General features: G+C 42.5%; 1 protein-coding gene across 1 annotated transcript in view; it reads right to left on the bottom strand.

The window, feature by feature from the left end:
- fstl5 (follistatin-like 5) overlaps window positions 1-25,432 on the bottom strand; it is a 228,696-nt gene that overhangs the window by 184,647 nt on the left and 18,617 nt on the right. The window contains exon 2 of the mRNA XM_080465684.1: window positions 5,973-6,114. Within this exon, the coding sequence (XP_080321810.1) occupies window positions 5,973-6,114 (142 nt within the window). The remainder of the gene's footprint in view (window positions 1-5,972; window positions 6,115-25,432) is intronic.

Genomic DNA, 25,432 nt, shown 5'->3' with positions numbered 1-25,432 from the left:
TGTTAGCATGACGGGAATGAAGGCCTTTATCCAGCGTGATTGCTCGTTGTTTAATTTGACAAGTCATGATGAAAGATGATTAAATGTTGAATAAAGGGAAAGTTTAAATCAGGGGTGTCAAACCACGTTGCTCGAGGGCCGGCCACCGCATCTTTCAAATCTAACACAGCAGGTTACTAAGTGCAAAGTGCAAAGTGAAGCTTGATGATGACATCCACATTAATTTGAAGTATAAAGAGCAGCAGTTTGACACTCGTGGTTGAACTATTTTAATATTGAAACAACATACATAGAAATAAATGGTCTTTTAAATGTAGTAAAGGTTAGAAAAACGTATATAGTATATATATAGTATAACTGGTACTACAGCTGCAGGCTGTTTATAAAGACTAAAGTCAACATAAGCTTTTTAACAACAATATACTTTAAGGTTATCAAGCATTCAAGAGCCATGTACTGCAGTGGATGGTGCTTTCACCTCACAGCAAGATCATCACTGGCAGTGGCACCACCAGGATTCAATTTCACAGTATACACAGATCCCCTAACCCCCCCACCCATCCACCATCCATTGGTAGTGACGATCATCACTCTCGACTTGCCCGCAGTATTTAATTATTTCTTCGGCCGTAAACCCTCCTGTTGTTTACATACAGCTCTTTGCGCTCACTGGTTGATTTGTTAACTGGGCTTATTGAAACGTCGGCACGCGGCAAAACAACACTGTCTTTTAACGAGGTGCAGACGCTCCTCTCAGTAACGGGAGGGGCGGACCTTCAGCAGGAGCTGGACGCTGCTGTTCACAATGAGAAAGTTACAGTCACCTGGTTCAGCACCCTGGACAGCTGCCAGAGCAGGAACTGGATGTGGGAATTTGATGCATTTGAACCAGCGACATGTAGGTCCCACTTCCACACGTTCAAAAAAATTGTGTGCACAGGATACCGGCTGGTGGAGCCACTGATCACTGGTTTCCTGTCTTGTCTGTTTCCTGTTTTATTCTGTCGCTGTTTCAGGCTGCTTGACTTCCCGTCCACGTGTCTGATTACTGTTCACTCCCCTGATGTGTTTCAACTGTGACACATTTTGGGCTTCAGTGTGTCGTGTTGCCAGTTGGCCTTCGTTTCTTTGATTCTCCATTTGTTTGGTTCCTAGTTCTTCATTTCCGACCTGCTAGCTTTTCGACTCTGATTCTGTCCGGCTCTCAAGAGATTGATTAGTTCTGAGTTCATCTGCATGACAACATCTCTGCCTAAAGCAAACCCCCATCCCATTCATTTTACCCCGCTTCTCCGTTTCCGGGTCACGGGGGTGTCAGTCTGAGCACCGTCACCCAGATCACATTGCACTCATTAAGAACCTTCCTGCAGGTGGTGAGCCCACGGGAAGGTGGCGCCCAGCGTGGGACATGAACCCTCTACCTTGAGATTGAGAGTCTCATGCTCTACCAACTGAGCTAGCCAGGGCACCCTAAAGCGAACTCCGCCTCCATTTCCCTGAGCTCTATAATAAAGACATTTCCTCTGGTGACTTGGGTTTCTTCCACAGATCCTACATTTCAGGTTAATGGGTGTCTTTAAAATTGTTTCTACATATGAATGAGTGTTTGTTTTTGCCACTGATGGACCTGTCCAGGTTGTAACCTGCTCTTTCTCCAAATTCAGCTGAGATCAGCTTTAGTGCCCTGCGACGGTGATGTGTATCTCGCTGCAAAGAAGATGATTGTAGAGAGTGTGAGTTTATGGTGAACTGCATGAGTTTCACTCAAAATACTGGAGTTGCTAGCTCTGCTTTATTGATTTTAGTGTGCACACGTGCGGCAATGCAAAAAGTCTTGCTATCAATAAGTAAGAGCTCAAGTAAATAAGGCAAGGTCAAACAAGTGTGGAGCGGAGGGGCTTTGAAAAGCGCAGGTCAGCTCCTGCACGGACGTGGACACCTTGTTATTGTTGTAGCCGGCCGGCTGCTTGCAGCATCTGCCTGTGAAGCCTCTGTGGAGACGAAGCAGACGCTGGTTACCTCAGCCTTGGGCGCGCTGCCATTTGAAGGTAGACAGCTCATCAAGATGAGTGACAAGGTTTGAGGTTAAACCGACCGGGGGTGGGGGTGGGGGGGGTGGACTGACAGTAGTCACATATAAGCCAAATATTTGCTGGTACAGCTTTAAGTAGTGCGACTGTACATCAAGCTGTTTATGTATTTTATGATTGAGTCTTTTCTCATCGCTGCCTGTTTGATTCCCCCCTCCTCCCCTCCTCCCCCTCTTCCCCCTCATCCCCTCCTCCCCCTCCCTGTCTGTCTGTCTCTCACTCTGTTTATCCCCTGTTAATCTAGATTTGCCATGTGGCCAGCCCAGCGCTGGATGGATTGGGCTTTGCCTCACAGTTGTCCTTGCCTCCATTTTGTTTGTCCTGACATAACAGCTTGATGTCAAAGTGACCAACTCTCAGAAAATTGCTTTTGTCCCTCACGAGGCGGAAACCCGGCGGCCTCACCTCAAGTTTCACAAATTGCACATTGAGCGTCTCCATCAATCTTCCGGTTAAACTCCTCATGTGAGACCTTGAGCGAAACTCCAGAGAATAACCCCGGATTGTTAAGTGAGACAAGCAGCGTCGCATCAAGTGGAACAACCAATAAAACCAATTCCAATTAGTGCTGGATTGAGGTGAACAGTATCAGTGTCCTGTGGCTGACCCGGTGCAGAGGATCTCACAGTGAATGTTTGAAACAATGCCATGGGAATTACACGTGAACCATGTGACCAGCTGTTTATGGCCGAGTGCCTGCTGGTGATTGAAGCCTTTGTGGGAAAAGCTTATGAGGTCGTATCCAGTCCTGTTTCCCTTGTCAAACACTGTCCGTCAAAGCACAGAGAAGACAAAGCAGCTCAGACTGGAGCGAAGCACAGCTCAACCCATGTGCACAACAGACATTTTACTTTTGCGACATTAAATTATATTTTTTTGTCATATTCATATTTATTGGATTTCACAAACCCAATACTGGCAACATGTGGCCTTTTGACTGTCGTTAGCGGGAAATTATCAAGGGAATTAAAATTAGTGTACATCATGCAATGCATCTGCTTTGTTTGTATTTCAGAGGATACTGCTTAATTTTTTTAATTGTACACAGTGTTGAAAGATCAGCAATAACCGTGTTAAACCATAGCGTCCCTTTTACATGACGTTCCAAGTGAAAACGTTTTAGTTTCAGAAAAGTTTGGTGTTTAGACGATGATCTACTTGTGTGCATGTGCAGAACATTTTACTGTATATTTATCGAATTTCAAGTTTTGATTTTATCAGTAAACGTGCCTTGAGATGTATTTAATATTATATAAATGAAATCAAACATAAGCTTTATTGTTGGATATTCGAACCAATACTGTATTCACATTGAGCAGAAGTGAGAAAACATTTAGAATTTCTTCTAAGCCCCTCCCCCTCGAGAAAATCAACCCACTGTACAGATTGATATTGCCCATGAAATATATATTTTTAAGAAAAAACTGCTTCTGTATGCGATCACTCGGCGGCATCGATAAGTGTATGACCTGCAACTTTCTGCAGTTCAGCCAATAGAAGAGAAAATACTGGAAGCAACAATAAGGCCAATGACATAATTTACAAAGACGACTCATAACGTGACATTTTCCTCCACGCAGCTGTAAATTTCCCCAGCATTTTCATGACAGGTAGATATATGAACGGACTTTACCGCCGTCCTCCCAGAAGACGAACCGTAATCGTATGCAGATGCTGTAATGACTTTCCTCTGAGATGTAATCACTCCGCCCGGCACACTCATTTCATTAGAGTGAAAAAGCACATACATCACTTTTGTAGCTTCTCGTCAAATTCTCGTTCCATGTATATATACATAACTGTAATTATTAAAGCCGCCGCGGCTCCAAACTAGAGACAAAGTCAGAACTAGTTAGCTTCCATCTCAGATGACATTTCATAGTCAATTTACTGTTTAACTTGAACATGTGCTAATGGTTAAAATACATGTTATATCACATCTACTTTGCACAGTGCAACAGAAAATAATATTATATATATATATATATTCATTCCTTGGGGAATGAGGGGATTCTCTGGAGCTTCTTGTTTTAACGATAAAGAAGATTCATAGGAAGAGATGCTTTCAATTCCTAATTAATGCTCTTAATTAAGGCACGTTGCATTCATGCACAGTCAGTTTTATGAGAAGAAAAACTGTAGTCCAGCTTAAGAGAAACAGTTATGTTCAGCCATGCAGGAGGTTTTGGTGGGAAATTATGAACAGTGTTGTTTTTGGCAGCAGCATCGGTCGGTAACTGATTACTAATATCTCATTAATAATGCAGTTATGTTGACTGCAGTAGTTTTATGTCAGTAGGCTTACAGTTATAAAACATGGAAACCTTTATAGACCTTCTGTTTCCTTCTTTGTTAGTGAGTTCACTGTAAACTTTAGGCCCCGATTACACAACAAAGCTTGAAGTGAAAAAACTAAATTTTTGTTTTTTTGTTCCAGAAACGTTTCATATTTGCACGGTTGAAAATATGAAACGTTTCTATGGAAAGAGACATTGTTACATGGACATTCGCATGGACAGATGACCGAATTGGATTGTTATTATGGACCGACAGTCATGTTGTCTAAAATGGGGCCTAAATATTCAGCGGACTGAGGTATTAACAAAAAACTTCTAGGTACAGTTTATTGCTGGATTCCTCCACAAAGGACTGAACGACATACGGAGAGCCCAACAGAAGGTTTAGAAAATAACAATGTGGACTGAAATCCGTCATCAGTTCTGTAGCTGCGGGTGATGAATCAGCTTCTTCTCTCCCGTATAAAACATCCGAGCCTGGCAGAAGTGTAGTTTCTGCAGTTTACTGACATGATTTTTTTTCTAGAAATTGAAGTTTAAATGTCTTTGCTTTCCAAACACACTCGATTTTAATGGTAGCAGTTGTCAGAGAGAGGCAGTAAGGCTGATAGCAGCAGACAGCACATTTGGAAAGCATCTCTGTGAATAAATCTTGTTCAAAAGGTCAGAATGTGTTTGACCATTGTGTGGATTTAACAGCAAAGTGCTGCTTGCAGCTTCTCACTCAACTCCGATGCAGCCCAATAACATTCCCACCATCTGCTGTCTCCGACTCGTTCTCTTTCTAATAACCTCTCACTCGACCCCCCTTCAGTACCACTGTCTTTGTTTTCCACTTCTAAACCCAACCGAGACAAATATAAAATCTAAATCTTGGAGTGAAAATGACAGATCAACCCGATATAAAGCCAAACTCACGATACCATTCCAATATTTCTGTCTCTGATCAGCGCTTATCGTGGATTTAGCCGGAAGAAAAAAGTGTCTATTTGTGAAGATAGTTGTGAAAGGGTTTATGCGGCGTGTGCACTGGAGGACAAAAATCTGACTGATTCCTCTGGACAAAATGCTTTGTTTCCCCTGGTCCGCCAAAACAGCCGGTTTCTCCCCCAGTCCGCCTTTAATTGATCCATGTCCGCGACTCTGGTGTCCAGGAACTGACACAGCAAAAGCCGAAAACGTGGGGATTAAAAATGGTACCTTGTTCCTTGAGATGCAGTGAGACAGGTTAATAAAACTGTTGGATGTAGCTGGAGGGGGTCTGCCCTTTATTTCTATTCAAGTACATCTTTTTCTTAAAAGGCTGGTGTGAAAAGCCACGCCAACATCTTCACTCCATTCAAAGCTCGTCTCTGCTCTGCTGTGCCTGGAATTAATCTGATGTTGTCGTTTGAAACGACAGTCTCTTGGCACAGAAGGAGGGATAATGATTCATCAAGTATTTTTTCAGCGGGCAGAGAAACAACCACCACGAGAGAGTCGTCAGCCGCAAGAAGGAGCGCCGCTGTAATTAGTTTCATACTTGGCAAAAAACACTGAGTCTTCCTGCTATGGACAGCAAATGGAAAAGGAAGGCGATCAATACCTTGTGTCGGAATCTCACGACAGGCCGATAGGGCGAGGACCCGAACTCCTCCTTGCTGGGCCTCCCGTCGGCGCCGAGCGCGAGGAGCCCCAACAGGAAGACTGCAGCCGACCACCATCTGGCCGTCTTCATTGGTCTTTTCCTGTCAAAAACCAAACAACAACAGTGAGGATTCCGCTCAAAACACTCTGGAAGCTCGATACCGGCGGGCCAACACAATACATCAAGTCTGCAGTAATTAGTGGCGACAAAGGGAACCGCAAAACTGTTGCCGGTTTAAAGTCAAGCTATCAATACATGCCCCACAGTCAGCGTGGAGATTAGATCTCCTTTTGAATCAATTATAAGGAAATAGATGTCATGAGAAAATCAAGATAAAAAAAGACAAACAGGCAATGTATTACGGCAATTAAAGTGAGGGCTTTGGATTAATTAGGCTGAGTATCTAAGTCAAGCAACTGAGATGTAGTTTAGATGGTATCATCCCAACAAGAGGCTCGAGGACATGCAGCCCAAAGATGCAAAAGAGAGAAGAAATTCAATTCTCACCCGCCAATACGACGGCTTTTTCTCAATTATTCATTACCCCTGTGCTCAAAACAAGTTTGACCTTTGCATGACATGAATTAAACAAGATAGTGTGTTGAAGGAGGGAAACATGCTTTGTGAGAATGTTGGTGTCACAGAAACATTCGTGATCAGCAGGTAGAGACAAGAAGAGCGTCTGCGCGAAGCACAACTCCTCGTCTTTATCTGCATTTATGCCCTGGCTTCTTTGTGCACATCCCCCCCCCCCCCCCCCATTGTGAGAAGGGGCTTTATAAATAAATTTGACTCAAGTTGACTTGTTGATTGTTGCGTGCAGTGCTCTGGAAGCCGTGTGAAGCCGCTGGAGTCTGCTCGTCATCCTCCGTCGCAGGCAGATGACTGACGGCGGGGCGGTGACCCCGCCTCCTTGTTCTCCCAGAGTGACAGCGAGTCAGACAACGGCGGCTCTGTTGTGGCAGCTCTGCTCGGCCCGAAGACCCGTCGCTACAGGTCAGGAGGTCAAACCAGCAGGGGCGGCATGTCAGCGCGACGTGCTGGACCAAGAGGGAACGCTCAAACTTTTATTTTTCCTGACTTCATGTGACTCCTGGTGCTTTCCTGAGCCGCTTGACATCTGAAGACGTCTGTACATTTATGTTGCATCGCTCCATTTTTTTTTTTTAAAGCTTTTTCTCCCTTTTGAACAGAAATAAACTGTTTCCTCTGAGCTCAGCGTGTCGTCATGATGGGAAGAACTTTATCTGAGAGAAGAGAGATCAACGTCTGAGGTGTGTCACAACTGAATTCAGGTTCAGCACATTTTCTTCCTTAAACTCCAACAACAGAAACTGTTCAACCCTCTAACCTTGTTCAAACTCAACACTGGATGGTCTATGAACACATGAAGCTCCCTGCAGTGCATTTAGACATAGTTAGTACCGCTCAATCTACTGATTCTCTTTACTCTTTATCGAAGGCAAGTCACAACCTGCACAAGTGATGTCATCTGTCACAGGAAAACACAGAGACACAACCACTCATGTCAACAGTCACACCCACATTCCACGTTACACGACAATGTCTCAAGTGAAAACGCTTCGTGTTTTCAATTTCATTCAAGACAGGTTCCAGGTTTAAACCGGAACATTTTGAAAATGATGTATATTTCCATGGAAACGGCATTAATGCTGAAAACAATGTAGTTTCCATGTTGGGCCACTAGTCGGAGCTGTTGTTTGTTTCTGTACTGAAACACACACACACACACACACACACACACACACACACACACACACACACACACACACACACACACACACACACACACACACACACACACACACACACACACAGCAGAGTACAACGGGCTCTAAACATTGACTCTGGAAGAACACGGACATTCTAGTTGACAGACGATTGAGTTGGATTGATTTTACGGTGACTGTCAAAATAAAAGTACCAAAAAGTAAAATCTTTCCTCCGTCAAGGCAGATAGAGAGTCGGTTGTTTTCAAAAAGTTGCTTTTTCAGTGGCTTTGTGTAAACGGACACCAAAAACACAAATTTTCCATTTTCACTTGAAAGCATTGCTCGTGGACGATGCAGTGAGCCAGAGAAGTCATACATACCAACCCAATAAACAATTTAACCATCTCCAGGTAATGTTCAGGTCAGAAGCCGACAGGTAAAGTCCTCTGTCGGTACCCGGGCTTCCTTCAGGGTGAATATTCCGCTTTTGTAGATTAAAAGCCTTGTCATGCCAGTCCATTAGTCAGTGCAGTGTTAAAAGTGCCCTGATCTACTTGACGGGGAGCTTTTGTTGTAAAGAATGAGTCTGTAAATCCAAATTAATTGTTGAAATGCTAATAAGGATCAACAGCCTCGGCAGCCCCTGCAGACAGATTGTCTCCACTCGGTCTTATGCGACACTGAAAGTCTCACTTATCGCCTCCTTAAAATGAACATATTCATTCTGCATGCATGTCTAAGCTCTCCAGTCCTCCAGGTAGAGACCCTGCCAGCAGCAGCTGCTGCTCCACTTCTCTCCAAAGCCGACTTCTAGCCACTCTGGCTGGATTACCATATATCGGCTCGCACAATCAATCACCTCCTTCCCAATGTCCCAGTGTTAAATGGGTTATTAATGGACTAACTTTTGCAGGATGCTGTGTCAGAAACCGAGACATATGCACACTTTTAGGAAGTTTAACTGCATCACACAGCTCGTCGAGGACATTCGGGTCGTTATGATCAGTCAGAAATGTAAAACGGGTAACGGGTAGCTTTCCAGAGTGTCCTCCACTGACTTTACAATCATGAGTAATCTTACTGGCAGCAGGGAAAATGTTCCAAACTGCTCGCTTTGCAAGCTGTGCAAACATTAACAAGCCTACTTTCTTTCTTCAAAAAGCAAAAACTACATTAAAAGTGACCGTAACAATTGTTAGTTCTTTAAAGCACCCACTCGGTAAAGTGCAGGCCTCATTCAGTCATTTAGTCTCTTCTTCTGATCTCTTCTGTTAATGGAGCTGCGAGGCATGGAGTTATGACACGAGGAAGGAGGTAAAGTGGGACGATCTGCACTCAACCTCGGGTCAGAGGGTTGATGGAACAAACATCTGGCTGACATTTAGAGTTCATCAATGTAAAGTTATCTCTTCTAGAGACTCTCTGAACAAAGCGCTTCATGCTCTGTCCATGTTGCTGCTTTAGTTTGGAGCTCAATGTCTTGGCGAAGGACATGCGACATGTGGACAGGAGGAGGTAACATGGCAGTGACACCAGAGGCAAAAGAAACGTCTGGCGTCTGAACTAAAACTGAGAAAATAAACTGTAGCATCAATACGTATATTAAGAGGAACATTGAAATGTGAAGAGAAAAAAACAATTCATCAGTCCAGTGCAGCGATTTAATACCTGGATGCTGTAGAAATAATAACTTAGGCCTCGTTTACACAACGAGAAAAGGGAAAATATCACTTTTGCGTTTTCGTTTCAGAAAAAAGGTTTGCCTTTACATGGAAACGGCAGAAACACTGAAACGCTGTTGTGAGCAGGACAGGCCTCGAGTTCACGCTGTGTTTTTTCTTTGTGTACTGAAGCCACACACACACACACACACACACATGCAGCAGAGAACAATCCGCTATAAACAAATGTCGCCTGGTGGACTTACAATTTCACCGTGTTATGCATGATTTTATAGTTTGGTTTTATTGTTTTTAATCGTGCTTTTATCTTCAATTGTTAAGTTTTATTTTTGTACTTCCTGCCGGGTGACACATTAACACTGGGAGAACACGGACATTCTAGCGGACAGACCATCAAGTTGGATTGATATTATGGTGACTGTCAAAATAAAACTACCCAGTTAGATTGTTATTGTGGTGACTGTCAGAATAAAACTAACAAGTTAGATTATTATTACGGTGACTTTCAAAATAAAGTACCAAGTTAGATAGTTATTACGGTGACTGTCAAAATAAAAGTACCAATTTGGATTGTTACTACGGTGACTGTCATAATAAAACCACCAAGTCCAGGAGAATCTGGACTGGGAGTCATGACACCACGGAGGAAACTTTGCTCTGATTGTCTCTACTGAGCATGTGCAGAACAAGTATTTACTACGGCCGTGGTGACCATGCACGGTCGCAGCACTTCTACTCAGGACGGAGTCCGAGCGTTTCTAGAAAGTGTTGCTTTCACTCATTTACATGACAACGGAGCTCAAGCATTTTTAAAAAGTTCCACCTTGGGAGCAGTTTTCAAGTTGTGTGTTGTCGTGTAAACAGACACCCACAACGCTACAAAAGTTCTGCTTTCTCACTTGAAATCTGTGTAAACAGGGCCTGAAGCTGAAAAAAGTTTTTCTATTCTAACTTTAATCTAACGTTGTGTGACTCTGCATAAATACAAGCCAGTGTTGTTGAGTAAAAGTTGCCAATCCTGAGTCGTATTCAGGTGGAGACTGGAAAGTTTTTTTTCCCGCGGACCCCCGTGAGGGTTTGTCTCGTGGTTTGAAATTCCCCCGAGCATGTCTGAGCTTTTGCATTGACTTTCAAATGAAGACTACCTATTTCCCACTATGTACCCAATGAATCATGTCCTGACACTCACAGCTACACTCCCCCACCTCCTCTTTCTACCTATTTCAGCGTTTTGTTCCCCATCCCATGCACTGGGCAAGCTAAAAACAGAAATCTCCAGTCGTCCCCCGCTGAACCACGCTGGGCGTTACCTGGATTAACGCAGTAATTTATTATCTGCTGTCACGCATGTTTGCCAAGTCATAACTCTGGAAAATGGAAATTCATAATTAAAAGCATGTCATACATTTTTCTGACAGAATGCATGATATTCCCTCCAGAAGGCCTTTCTGCAGGAACGCCGCCCACATAACGATTGTAAGCACGCTCGGACTAATTCTGACTTATTGCTGATAAGTCGCCAATTTACAGCTTTCTAATAGCAGCCAGCTTGTCTCCAATATAATTAAACACATCCCTTAAGAAATGAGAATTTCGGTGTTTGATGCTCCACTGGGAGAGACTTTCTTTTTTATGTGTGTGTCAAACAATGCAACATAAGAAACAGCAAAGTTCCAGATTTTTAACAAAGAAAATGTTCAGACTCCGGCATCAAAACAATGTTAAACGTTAGGATGACTTAAAATATTATAGCAACAACAGAAAGAGTCAATAGAGCCTCTCAGGACTGAAACTGGGTGAAGCTTCACCCCCATCGCAGAATTAAACTATTTATTTTTAACTTGACATTAGATCCACCTGACTACAAAGCATTCCGTCCACTCTGTATTCATTTCATCAATAAATCTCCTTGAAGTTTACGCATGCGGACCAACAGAGTAGTACCACATGTGACCATGAGGGGGCAGTGCAGAGATTACAAATGGTAAAATCCTAAGAAGCCAATCTAGCTGACCACTTGTAACGCAGCTCGTGATCAAAAGAATCAAATGTCTGTAATGTTGGTGTGTTTTTTCACTATTTCATTCTAAGTTCGAACATTTTTGGACTTAAAACCTGATGAAAATGTAATTCTGAATTTCTATGCGTCTCTGGTTTTGTGTTTTTCCCTCCTTAAGATGGTGGATTTGTGTGTGTGTGACAGTGTAAATTGCCTTTAGGACTTTCCCTTTACAGGGATAAGAGTAAATATTCATGGAACAACTTGTCTTGAATCGCAGAGTGGTGCGGTGGTGAAGTGGTTTGTGCTGCGAGTCACAGTAAGAAAACCAGGCTCACGTTGTGTCCGGGGATCATTCTGTGGGAATTCCAGCATCCTGGGACTATCTAAACAGTTATTATTTACAGTGAATTGTTATCTTTCCAGGTATTAATCCTCTCATGGACCTGTTAACCCTCATGACCTGTGACACTCTTCCATGAGTGGAGTCAAAAATGACCCCAATTAGAATCAATGCGTTTTTGCAACGAACTTAAGAAATGTCTTTCATTTTGTTGAAAGATGATGATTTTTAATGATATTATAGTGAACAAAAGATTGGTTTCATTCTTGACTTGCTCATTTATCACTTTTTCTAACATTTTGTTGATCACTATGCCGTAATTGGCGGACTTGCTCGGCCTATGCTGCTGAAACTTGGTCCTCTTGTCATCAACGCGCAGCATCAGTGAATCTCTTCAGATCCTCCAATTGACATGGTGTCCTAGGTTGGAAACACTGGGTTCTTGAGAGGACTCCTAAATATCCCAGTTCTTCTCACTTCCTGCCAGAATGGTCCATCCAATGACGGCCGTGAGCTCATCTTTGCTTACAATCTTACACTCATTCCTTTTGTCTGTTGCTGCTCGTTGTCCCTCCATGCTTCTGCATGGCAGCACCTCTTCAATTGAAATGTCAGTGATAAACAGCTTCAATGCATCTTTTGGGGAGAAAAACCAGGTGAAGTCTGGTATGTTAGCCTGACTGGGAGGGAACTGACCAGGAAGAGACACCATCACCCCCCCCCCCCACACACACACACCCCCACCACAACACACACACACACACACACACACACACACACAATAACAAACAATTGAATAATAGACTGAGCGTAAGAGTCAAATATAAAGCTAGATACCATTACAGTACTCATATTACTTTGTAGTTGGCTAATTAGAGCTACATTTTTAACTAAAACTAGACTGCGTCACAGAAAAGTCCTGGATGTGGAAAATAACTTCATAAATGAAGATAGTGCATGTTGTTGTGTGACAATGGCCTCCTGGGTGGTGAGCCTGCTGGCATCATGTGTAAGTGGGACAGTAAATGTTTCCTGACAGTCACAGTTGATAACAATTAATAGTTCCTGATTTTAACCCTTGATATTCCAGAGGAAATGCTCGGGGTCATTTTTGACCCTGCTTATAGAAAAGAGGGGCAGTGATACAAAAACTGCAAATAGTCTCATGTCACAAACATATTTCATGAGGAATACCTGGAATCTGAAAATATAGAACCTTTTCATTTGAAAGATTTTGAAGAATAACAACCCTTGGGCTCATTTTTGACTCCACTTATGCATCTAAGGTTTAAAGAAAGATGCTGCAGCTTCTAGGATGAAGCAGCAATAGAAGATGAATGGATAGATGGACAAACAATCTCATTTCAAGGTTCAATAAAAAGATTAATAACTGAACGTTGAATTAAAAAGCCGTTAGAATACATTTCACCAACCTGTTGAGCGCCACCAGCTGAATATAAAAGCTCAGTATGCTGGGAGTGTCACGTCTTCACAGCAGGTTCAAACCTCAGATTTCATCTGTTGCCCCATGTGATGAACACTGACCTCCACTTGTGGAGCCTTTGTCTAAAACAGCTGCCTGGAGACCGACAATCCAGAAAAAACCCACCAATTCAGCAGTGAGTGAGAGCTTTCTCCGCTCGCAGTGTGATAGCGTGAACAAACAAACACAGTTCACACCGATGACACAGCCGGGCTTGTGCCTGTTATTTCAAACTGACTGCTAAAAGGGGTCTCTGCTCCACACCTCCTGGCAAGTGTGCCAGCTGTGAACGGTGAGCACACACACACACACACACACACACACACACACACACACACACACACACACACACACACACACGTTTGTTATTGTCCATCCACTGAGCATGTGTTTAAAGAACTAATCACTACAGCGGTGATGCGCATGTGCAGTTGCAGCGTTTCCACCGTGTCGTCAGGATTTCCCAAAGAAATCCAGAAACCTCAGAAGCCCGCCAGAAATACTTCTGTTATGTTTTCTTGTTTTTCTTTAGTATCACTGGTGTCCTGGGTAACTTCATGGGTTTTTAAGGGATAGTTAAAAATGAGTCTGAGCTTCATCAACGGAAATTAAAAAAAAAGAAGAAGAAAAAGAAAAGAAAACACAACTTATAAGCACTGTTAACTCAATGCACAAAGTTCAACTTTTGCACTGAAAGTCTGCGGCTTCTGGTGATAAATTTCTTAGGTGAGGCTCTTCATTATTATTTGATTTCAGTCAGTGTTAACTTCATTTAAATACAATAAATGTTGCTGCTTTTGCTGCTTCTGCTGCTGCTGCTTTTTTTATTTAGCTTGTTTTTTATATTACACATAAAAGCAGCCCTCTGACATTTAAAAAGCCAACATCTCAGTGAAATGTGCTACTCCAGCAGTCAAACTGCAGGAAATGGTCAGTGGGTTAAAGATATTTCTCCAGCTTGATGGAGGCCACTTTTTGTACTGCCAGATATCCAATTTATGAAAAACATGTAAAGTCATCCTCCTGAAACATTCCTGTGCTCCCTTGATGGGCACAACACAATGAAACATAAGAGGCTATAACTTTGCTCAGCAAATAATTCAAACAAATAAAGCTGCATTGGCAATTTCTTTTCATATCAAGTTTATTCTGAGGATTCTTCATATGCCGTTTCTGAAACCTGCCAAGTGTTGAAATGACATTTGAAGCTTCATTCATCATTCTTCATGTGGCATAATTTTGTCAGGGAGCCTATCTCCCTTTATTTATCTTTCTCAAACTCCATTTCAGAGTCAGAAGAGGAAAACTAAACACTTTTACGTTTCTTGGATGTTATTTCTTTATTTTGCTGAGTAGGCACTAGTTTTTTCTTCTGCATTCACCACAGTTCAGAGTGAGCAGGTCATGCCATTTGAAAAGCAGCTTTGGGTCGAAGGAAGTCCAAACTGTACAACTCGTTCAGGCTTCAGTGCCTTGCTCAAGAGTTGCTTTTAGACTGTCATAATGACTCGACTTTACTCGACTTTTTACAGGGCTCATAATAGGGAAATCTCTCTTTCCAAAGGTTCTCCAGCAGTACTACTCGTCCCCATACCTGGACTAACGTCCCAGAAGTGAAGACAGTCTGTCCTCTCTCTCCCCGGCTTGTTTCAGGTTTTAAAAAGTGTGTTGCTCCAACCAGCCAATCAGAAATCAAACCCTATATAGTGTCATCGGGGGTTTAGCCAATCCCAATCAAGGTAGGCCCTCCCTTTGACTCCTCCCACAGTTTGGCAGCTCTGCTCTGGCACATGGCACCACGAGAGGAAGTACTTCCTCCTCTTCCAAAGATGAGCATGTGTGGGCGGAGCCAGTCCAGCTCACACAGACACAGCAGATTCTGAATGCAGCTCCTATGATCCAATATTCAAATTGAGGAAAATAAAGGAGGAGCTAGAAACCTAGAATACTGAAGGTTTCTGGAGCGACCAGACCAGGAGGAGGAGGAGAACAGGAGGAGGAGGAGAACAGGAGGAGGAGGTGAACAGGAGGAGGTGAACAGGAGGAGGTGAACAGGAGGAGGAGGAGAACAGGAGGAGGAGGAGAACAGGAGGAGGAGGAGGAGGAGAACAACTGGATGATGTGACCTTTTTAATGTATGAAGCCACTTTCTGATTCGCTTGCATATTATTGTTAATGATGTAGATAAGAAAACAGTATGGACTCAGAAGACAGTGTCGGTCACTGAGAGCCTAATATTTAAAGTTTGGATTAATCAATTCCATTTAAAAAGCAAAATAATTTCCCTTTTAATAAAATGTCCAATAATGATAGTGATACCTGATTTTTCAGAAAAGCACTAGAGTGGAAATCATCAAAAGGCCAAAAAATAGGCAGACGAGACAATAACACAGGTTTACAAAAAGTTTGATTTCATGTGTCTGTATAAAAAGTATGTAAGGATGTAGCTCACGTAGCACATTTGGCAGATTGCATTATTGATGCTGCTCCTTATTGTTTCTCTTTTACTCCGAAGCACTTCTTTTTGTTTACATGCAATTCAATTAAACTTTATTAAAATAATACCCAAATAATAACCAAATACAACACAGTCATTTCTCGGTGCTTTTAACAGAGAAAAGAGAAAAACCCAACAAATCCACATGAGCAGGAGATTTATTTGCGACTGTGGAAAGAAAAACCCCTCTAACAGGAAGAAACCTGCAGAAACCAGACTGAGAGGTGGAGGCTTTCTGCTGACCGGTTGGGGTGAGGGGATAGAGGAGAGGAAAAGATAGAATAGACAGAGGGGTAGATTGAGGGGGAGATACAAAACTTGGAAACCCACCCTGGTTTGGGTAGGGGAGGTAGCGAGAGAGGTTGAGAGAGAGGTCGGGGGGGGGGGGGGGGGGGGGTGACGCAGTCCTAACTGTAGCTTTAGTAAATAGAAAAGTCTTGAGTCTAGCCTTAGAAGAAGAGCCTGTTTCAGCCTCTCTAACTGAAACTGGGATCTGGTTCCACATCAGAGGAACCTGAAAGCTGAAAGCTCTGCCTCCGTTCTACTTTTAGAAAACCTAGGAACCTCCAGTAAGCCAGCACTCTGAGAACCAAGTGTTCTTCTGGGGAGATCTGGGACTAAGAGTTATTTAAGATATGATGGAGCCTGGTTGTTAAGAGAGTTCTAAATTAGAAGTTCTAGATTGAACAGGGAGCCAATGAAGCGAGGTTAGTATTGGAGTGAGGTGATCTCTGATGCTGGTTCTTGTCAGGACCCTGGCGGCAGCATTTTGAATCAGTTGAAGACTTTTTAAGCAGTTATTGTTTCACCCTGATAATAGGGAGTTACAATAGTTACTCTGGAAGTAACAAATGATGGATTACTTTTTCAGCATCACTCTGAGTCAGCATGTTTCTAATGTTGGAAATATTACGGAGGTGAAAAAAGGCAGTCCTTCAGTTTTGTTTAATGTGGGAGTTGAAGGATAAATCCTGGTCAAAAAGAACTCCCAGGTTCCTCACAGTGGTACTGGAGGACAAAGTAATACCATCTAGTGTTATTATATCTTTAGATCATTTCTCTCTCAGATGTTTTGGGCCAAATATAATAATTTCAGTTTTATCCGAGTTCAGAAGCAGAAAATGATGGCTCATCCAACCTTTATGTCTTCAAGACAAGCTTCTGGTTTAGAAAGTTGGTTATTATTGTCTGGTTTCATAGATAAATAGATTTGTGTGTCATCTGCATAACAATGGAAGTTCAATCAAGCATTATTTTCTTTCACGTTATTTTCCTACTGGCATTCTCTGTGGAGACCCGAGAAAGAAAATCGTCGAACAGATTAAACATATTTTCTGAGTCCATATGACAATAAATCTGAACTTGCATTGAGAAAAGTCTCAGACCATAAGAAACATTACAGACGTTGCAGCTGCAGAGACTCACGTTACTATCTACAGTATGAAATCATCACCCTAAAACTAATGTTTGTTGTTTATGGGTCAGATATGGAAACCAAATCATTTACTTTGAATATAACAAATATACCTGATGGGAGACAATGAGTTCATTGTTTGGTTGTTGGCAGCCTACGCCCTCATCTCTCTTGTTTCTGCTGTTTCCTGTCCGTGCAGCAGAGTGTGTCTGTCCACTGCCTCCTCTGCTGTTCCTCTTTCTCTGCCTCCCCTCCCTCCACTTCACACCTGCCATCTATCAAGCCAATGAAACGCTCACCTGCCTGCCTGCTCCAGTGTTTGGTAACAGCTCTGTCTGCGAAGACTCTGGCCCCGTTAACACGACGTTTCACGTGAAAACACATCATTTTTGATTTTCACTTGAAAACATTGTCACGTAACCTAAACATTTGTTTCATAATTGCTCATGAAATACTTGGTTGAATTATTACTTTAATCTTGTGATGCTACACCTGAAGTATGAATTGGTCAAGTAGTAAGTGCAAGTCGACTGTCATGCAGCCGTCTGCCACTAGTCGGAGCTACAGAGCTGTCAGACAGCCGTTTTCCTTACTCAACAATCTAGAACTTTAAAGCAGCGTGATGGGAAATTGAAGAAACCTGTAAAACAGCTCATCAGTATTTACAATGAAAATAGAAACAAGGAAGCATGAAGTCGCTCAGAAAATAGCTGCAAGAATTGCAGTGGAGCAATACACAGCCATATTTAACTCAAGTATTTGGATATTATCCTGCGGTAGCTGTACTAGCCACATTCAGTCCAGCAGGTTATCGTTTACCCAGAGACGCTGTAATCCCGTCCGGTCTGAGGAAATAACATCCCAACAATGATCCACAGAATCTGCCTTAGTTTAGCTTCGCTGAAAGTAAAGGCTTCAAGAAGTTAATAGAGCAGGAATACACCGTTTTTAAGAGTAATGTGAGTATTGTCCTATTGTGGACCACTCAACGAGTCTTTATTAAAACAGAAAGATCACTAATGAAAGCAGTTCAAACCCTCTTCGTGAAAAATAGGTACGAGTTGTGTTTAGTTGATGAAACAAACTGTATTAAAATAAAAACTATAAATCATAAATAAAATACACATAAAACTCGAGAAAGAGACATTTATTTTAAAGCCTTTTCTCTGTTTTTAGTAAGCGGGGATCATTTGTCTGTTTTTCCTTCCTTTGAAGTTGCATACTGTTGCACTTGAAAAAGAAAAAGTATGACAGTGAAATAAAGGTTTTGTGAAAACACTCTCGGCCTGTCATGTCATGTTATTAAGTTTCCGGCGTGATTCAGTGTTAAGAACTCCCCAGCTTATTTGTGTACCCGGCAGCTGACTGCATGTGAAACTGCAACACACAAACTTTCCTTTTCTTCCTCCTTCACGTCTAAAAAAGTGGCGTACGTACAGTGAAATTCAGAGCCGACTCCAGAGAGTTGTTCTGTTTCTGTCAACAAACAAACGGCCTCATATTTTAAAATCTGCTGCAAATGTTTAGTGACATGTAAACAACTGTTTCCAATCTGCTCTGTGTGTTATAAACATAAAAGCTCTGCTGGAGAGACTGGCTCTGCTTTTCTCTGCACATCACTGTTGGTTTAAGGCAATTTGCATGTGATGTTCAGAAGTGAGGAATCTGCACACGTTAGGATGAAAAACAGTGTCGGCGTCACACAAAACGAGCAGAATTCAGCTATGAAGGGTTAAAGTGACACTGTAATATCACTGCTCTTGGGGAAAAAAATAACATGGTTACAATCACATAAGCATCTGTGATGCTGTTATTACTTGTTGTTAATGCATAAGATGTTCTTTCTTCAGTCTGACTCCATTAGTCCAGCTGTCAGCTCTGACATTAGCATTAACACTAGAATGTCACTGCAATACTATCAATGCACTCGCAGCTTCCAAATAACATTATGGTGGGTCAAATGCTCCAGACAAACCTCCTGAACACCCTGACGAGACGAAGTCTATTCACATCATGATGTCCTGTAATACAAGCTGACACCCTCCATTCCACACCACAGAAGAAGACCTGCATAGTTTGGTTAGCTATGCTAACTGACGCAGATAAAACTACATATTTTGAGTTTCTTTGAAATTATTTGTCAGCAGTTTGACTTTATTTCATGTCTGTGCATGAAAACCCTGTTGAGTATTAAAAAAAGGCTGAAATTGCTGAAGTAATCAGTTTTGTTTTTAATTAAAGTGCAGCTATAATTGAGAGTAAAAGGGAACATTTTCTTCTCTAGCAATCCCACTATGATTTTCTATTCTTGTATTCTACTAGCTCAGGTTCAAGCTGCACTGTCGGTCAATCAATGAATTTGAGAAGTTGAGAATTTCCATAAATTTGTGAAGTGAAATTCATCCATTTGGGTCAGGGCTCATCATTACGGGGTGACAGTGTGTCTGGGAGTCAGGCCGGTTGAGGACGACTGATCCATGATGTATTTCCAGCCCAGCTGAACATGAGAGGAGACAGTGTGCAGCACATCTTAGCTTACAGTGCTGCTTCTTCCCAGTTTGCCCTGAAAACCATGTGATTTCCTACAGAGGCTTGTTGGAAATTATTTAAATTGTCAGTGAGGTCACTGGAGGATAAGTTCAGTCAGCAGATAAACGGCTCTGCGTTGGTCCCCCTCCTTCCCATCATATGCTTTAGCTGACACATCCCTGACGCCCTGTGGGCAGATCCCTTTAAGCACGCTCAGCGGTATTTCTGTGTACAGATCAATTTGGTTGGAGTGCCGTAGTTTGTCTCTGAGATATCTGCAGAACACTGGAGCATCTGCTCTGTGTCTGCTGCCACGAGTTCTCTGCCATGGCGTATCTTATTTGGCAGAATTATTGTGGAACTCCTCATACAGTGTATCTTCACACTCATGCATCCCCGGCAGCATTGTGTCCCGATAAAGGGCTCCTTCAAGTTCAAAGCACGTCCAAAACCACAGGCGACACTCTCTCCCTGAGGGGAGTGCCTCCGTTTGGTCCTTGTTCCTCCTTCGCAAATGATGGAAATGCATTGCCAGACTTTTAGATGGAGCCATTTCCAGCAACAAAAGCACAGAGGGACGATTTCCAATGTCATACATGTCTAAATGAGTATCTCATCTAGTATTCATGTTTTGTCCCTGCATGGTGTCTCTGCGCTTCGTTTTCAAGAATCTCCCACATCTCGTGACTGCTTTGTTATTATTTTGGTGCATCAAGGAAGCGTCTGCCGCCGCTGTGGTCCACATATTTGGAATGCACATAAAAAAGAAAGAGTGGAGGGCTCAAAGGGACGTGGTGAAAATATTTTGCATGAGGAGTTATAAAGCACTTCACGGCTCGTCTGCAGAATCTGGGGGAGTACAGATCTCAAACAGCTCCAGCAGACCGAGCTCCATCTCATCCTGCACGTCTGACTGAGAGAGCCAGTTAATAGATGGAAAAGTGGGTTCATAAAGACAGAGGCAGACATGAAGAGAGGGTGGAGGATGAAGAGAGGAGTGTGAGTTTCTCTTCTCAGACCAGCTAGAATAGGTGCGATGTTTGAAATGAAGGTGGAGAAATCTCTCGTCTCTCAGGATTCTCCCGCCAGGACAAACCTGGATGTTTTGACACTACAAGTTAAATGTGAGTTTGTTTGTCCTCTGCAAACTGGTCAGCAGTATAAAACAAGAGAATGGGCAGAATTAAAACCCACAAGGAAGCATATCAGGTCGTCCTGCTACACTATTCAGCATTTATGTCAGTGACACTAGCCTCAGTGCAGGTGACTCGCATTCACCTTTATGCTGATGACAGCATTATTTAGCGCAGTGGTTAGCGCTCTCGCCTCACAGCAAGAAGGTCGTTACACACTGTGTGGAGTTTGTATGTTCTCCCTGTGTGTGTGTGGGTTTCCTCCGGGTACTCCAGTTTCCTCCCACATTTCCAGAAACATGCACTGGGGGATCTGTAATGTGACTTCATGTAGAGGAGGTAAAGATTTATTCTCTAAATATTTATAGTGAAGACTTATTTTCCAACGCAGGCTCCAGTGAGTGCGTCCAACCTGACCTGCAAACCAAGACGAGGAAGTGAATCAGTTGTGAAGCTCCCAGATCAGATTCCCAACCTTCAGGAATGAAGCCATTATCAAAGCCTTTAAGATTCCTCAGCTCTCTCAGCTCCCCGATCCCCAAACTCTTCTATTCACTGTGAAAATCAACGCTGTTAATTACCTCGCTGATAACAGGCCCGTGTCGTGGCTATGAGGACGGGCTGCTAATTCATTAATGCTGCAATGTAGAAGAAACGTGGGATTGTTTGCAGTTAATTTCCAGAGCAGTGCATCTCACTGCGAAGCCCCGCGATCCGAGCTCTCTCAGCAAAACATGAAACAGCAGCAAGAACTGGAGAAATGATGAGACCAAACTGATGACTGTGTCTCTGGATCAGATTACGCAGAAAATCTACGAGTTCAGCTTGTTTTAGCTCTGGTTTTGATCGTCGCCAACTTCTGATGTTTGATTGGACACTCGCAGTGATGCCAGTAACGCATTAATTAGTAACGTGTTGCTCTCATATCACCATTTGTTTCAGTAAGAAGTAATCTCACGCGTTACTATTTCTAAACCAGTAATCAGATTAAAATTACTTGTCCAAATCACTGTGCGTTACTATTGTAGCGTCCCACAAGACGAGCTGTAAAGCCTCTTTATTATTAAACAGAACCGCCGCTCCTCCATTCTCCTCCAAACTGACGCAGACACACTGCACATGCATGCTGACACTGCACGCTCACCTGACCCGCCCCCTTCTCCACTCTCAGCCAATCACAAGTCACCCAAAAGGTAACGCAAAAGAATTAGATCCAACCATCTTCATCAACAAACCTTAACATTGCAATAAGCCCCCACCCTTTTTAAATCAATCAATCAATCAATGAAAGACTTTATTTGTCCACGGGAGGGGGGCAATTAAAGCTGCATAGAGCAGGCAGTGCAAATAAATAAAGAAATAGTGCAACAATAGACTACAACTACATCTCTGGGTAAATAAATACCAGTAATAGAAAAAATGTGATAATAAAACCGTGAGTCAGATATAAATACAACAAAGAATGAAGGTCAAAGGTCAAATTTGGTTCAGCAGGTGCAGGAGGCAGGGATCAGCAGAGTTTTTGACAAAACGGGTTGTAATTTTTACGTTCAGACGAAGGGGGTGTTGTCGGCAGCTGCTGAAAGTAACTAAAAAGTAACTTGTAATCTAACTTAGTTACTTTTTAAAACAAGTAATCGGTGAAGTAACTAAGTTACTTTTTAAAGGAGTAATCCGTAATCGGATGATTTTTTTAAAGTAACTGTGGCAACACTAGACACTCGCACTCAAAGATTTACTTCACTGTTTTAAATATCGTGAGCTTCAGTCAAACATGGATTATCAATTCATGCCACGAGACGAGGTCGAAATCAGAGCTTGCATGTACTCCCTGTGTTTGGGAGGTTTTCCTCAAATTAATAACTACGTTTAAAGTTTATTTCTTCAGCAGTAATGAAGAAAGTTACCCTACATGACTTACAGACATTTTATTTCGTGAAGCAAAAGGAAATGGTTTCTGTTTTCAGAGGTTCATTCTGCAGTTTTGGAGTTTCTCAGCGTCCAGAGGTCACACATCTTCTACCTTTGCGAGCCGATCCAACCACACGTGTAGTTTTCTGACGAGTTTTGAGTCCCGGTGTTTATTGTACCGTTTCAAGTCCTCCCACACGGCGACGGACACGCTGGCCAGAACCGTCCAGTTCTGTTTGTTTACAGCGAAGCTGTCGCAGCAGCTGGACACATAAAACACTTCACTTCCTGTGTGCCAGTGAATCTCTTCCAGAAGGAAACCAGGATAAAGCTGGAGCTCAGAACTGCACACATGAAAGGTGTCCTGAATGGACACAAACCTGTGATATCAGTCGACGGCACGGAGGAAAAACAGTTTCACTTGGCTGCATAAACCCTGTGTGAACCTGGAAGCTTGTTTTTGACCGACTGCAGGAATATTCGGCTTGTTTGCAGTTGAGATATTATGTTTGGCACTCTTCATGCTCCCAATGTAACAAAACAAAACTAAACTATAACAAAAAACACTGAAACAAAATCTGGCGAGGTTTCTACAAGTTATGAATATTTGTTTGGAAATCCAGAAAGTGCTATGTTAAAGTGACTCTGTGGTACCAAAACAAAGGTTGGAATTCAGATGCACCATCACTTTTACCCCACCGATACTGATAACCAATAACTTCCTGCTTCTATTAATATTTCTATATACACAGTCTGAGGTAAAGAAAAACTGGTCGAGTTTGAACATTTATTGCATACTGTAATAGCAATGTTTTGTTTGAGGTGGTGCATCGATATGACGCAGTAACGTGCACGACAACCGCAGGCAAACAAACAAACAAAATTCAGGCAATAATGGCAACAAAAGAAAAATCCAATATCGGTCATTTCTTTCTAATGTCAGGCCGATAATTATTGGGACCGAAAGTTATTGTGAATCCTTGCTAGAATGAAAGCAAAGTCTTTTTCTGCACCACAACTGTTAAAGTGGGGCAGTGTGTCAAGAAACACACAAGAAGTAACACACAGCAGGGAGGGAAGGTCTTAATGACGCGCCTCCACAATAATATAGAAAATATAGATAGAAACCCATGGATGTGAGAAACCTAATCAAATGAGACTCTTAAAACTAATACAAGTTATATTTCCATGAAGGTATATGTATTTACCATTAACGTGTAAAGCAGTTAAGAACTACAAAGTGGGATTATTTTATTTTATTTTATTTTATTTTATTTTATTTTATTTTATTTTATTTTATTTTATTTTATTTTATTTTATTTTATTTTATTTTCAGTAAATTGACTGAATGACAATCAAGAATAATGAAAAGAACAGCACTGAGACTAAGGTTGCTCCATTACTTTACTCCAAACAACAGATGGAAAGCTCATATCAGTGAAAAGTGAAGCTCACAGTTTGTTGGACGTGTGTGAGGTCTGTGTGTTATTGAAGGATCGATCATCCTCGGCGACCTCGGCGTCACCCGCCACTGGAGGCGACGCGATTGGAGGCGGCGATTACGGCGAGGCTGGAGGAGCAGCGGGTGAGGAACATATTGACTTCTGGTCCCAGAAACCCTGTTTGTGTGCAGGAAACACAATAAGCGGAGGTGGAGGTGCAGGATTGGAAGCTAAAGGCGGCTGGTAGTTTGATTCACTCTGCTGCTGCAGCGGCGGCTGCTGCATCAATTAGCTGGTCTCTCCACGCCGCCGCCCTTTGACGGATGGCGTGCTCCTTGACAGACGTGTCTGAGTGTTTCCAGGGTTTGTGGATCAGGACTATGAACTCCCTCGAGAGCTGAAACTCCTCAGACTGTACGCCTGTGCTGATATTCAATGCGCTGCAGTTATTGAACTTTTTGTTTGCGCTGCGGGAGCGGCGGCACAAAGATTGTTGCTGTGGCGGGTGTTTTTGCTTTTTTTATTGTCTGTTGGCTCGAGTTTTGATTACTTTTTAGAATTGCATGTTGTCTTTTTATCTATGATGCCAACTTGTGGAGAAAAGAAAGTTTGGCTCCTCTGACTCAGAGGTGTCGACACTACAAATGAATTCATTCTTATTCTCAAGTTCGGTGTTTTAAAGGTACATGCAGCTCGGAGGGGATCGCCTCCTGTCACACTGAGGTGTTTCAACTCTTCATCCTCTTCCCAAGAGATTAGAATTGTGGTTACAGGCAAAAATGTGAAGGCTGTTTTAAAAAGGAGTAAAAAATATTGCAGGATAACATTATTTTTTGCGATGCGTGTCGAGGCTCTAGTTTAAACTCTCGTTCCTCCGATGCACCAGTCGTGTGATGTTCAGATCTCACCTCAGCTCCTGTTCTGAACCTGCCGACTCAAACAGTCCAGAACAATATCATGACTTGGATCTATGGACGCACCGATACCGATACCCGTATCTGGTCCGATACTCCAAACAGTACTTGTACTCCCAGATCCGATCTGTCGAGTATTACGTGACGTCATCAGTCAGCAATGTCGCACGCAGGTATGCAGGAGAAGACGAGCGAAAGGGAGATTCTTTAATATTAATGAAAATGAAGAAAGTAAGCCAGGCTGTAAATGTTGTTTTTGCAAAATATCAAAGATAATTTGTACAACACCATCAACTTCATCACCATCAACTTCATCACCTGCAACTTCATCACCCTCA

This window comes from Lipophrys pholis (assembly GCF_963383615.2).
Source record: "Lipophrys pholis genome assembly, chromosome: 6".
Lineage (NCBI taxonomy): Eukaryota > Metazoa > Chordata > Actinopteri > Blenniiformes > Blenniidae > Lipophrys > Lipophrys pholis.
This window is presented reverse-complemented; position numbering and strand designations above follow the sequence as displayed.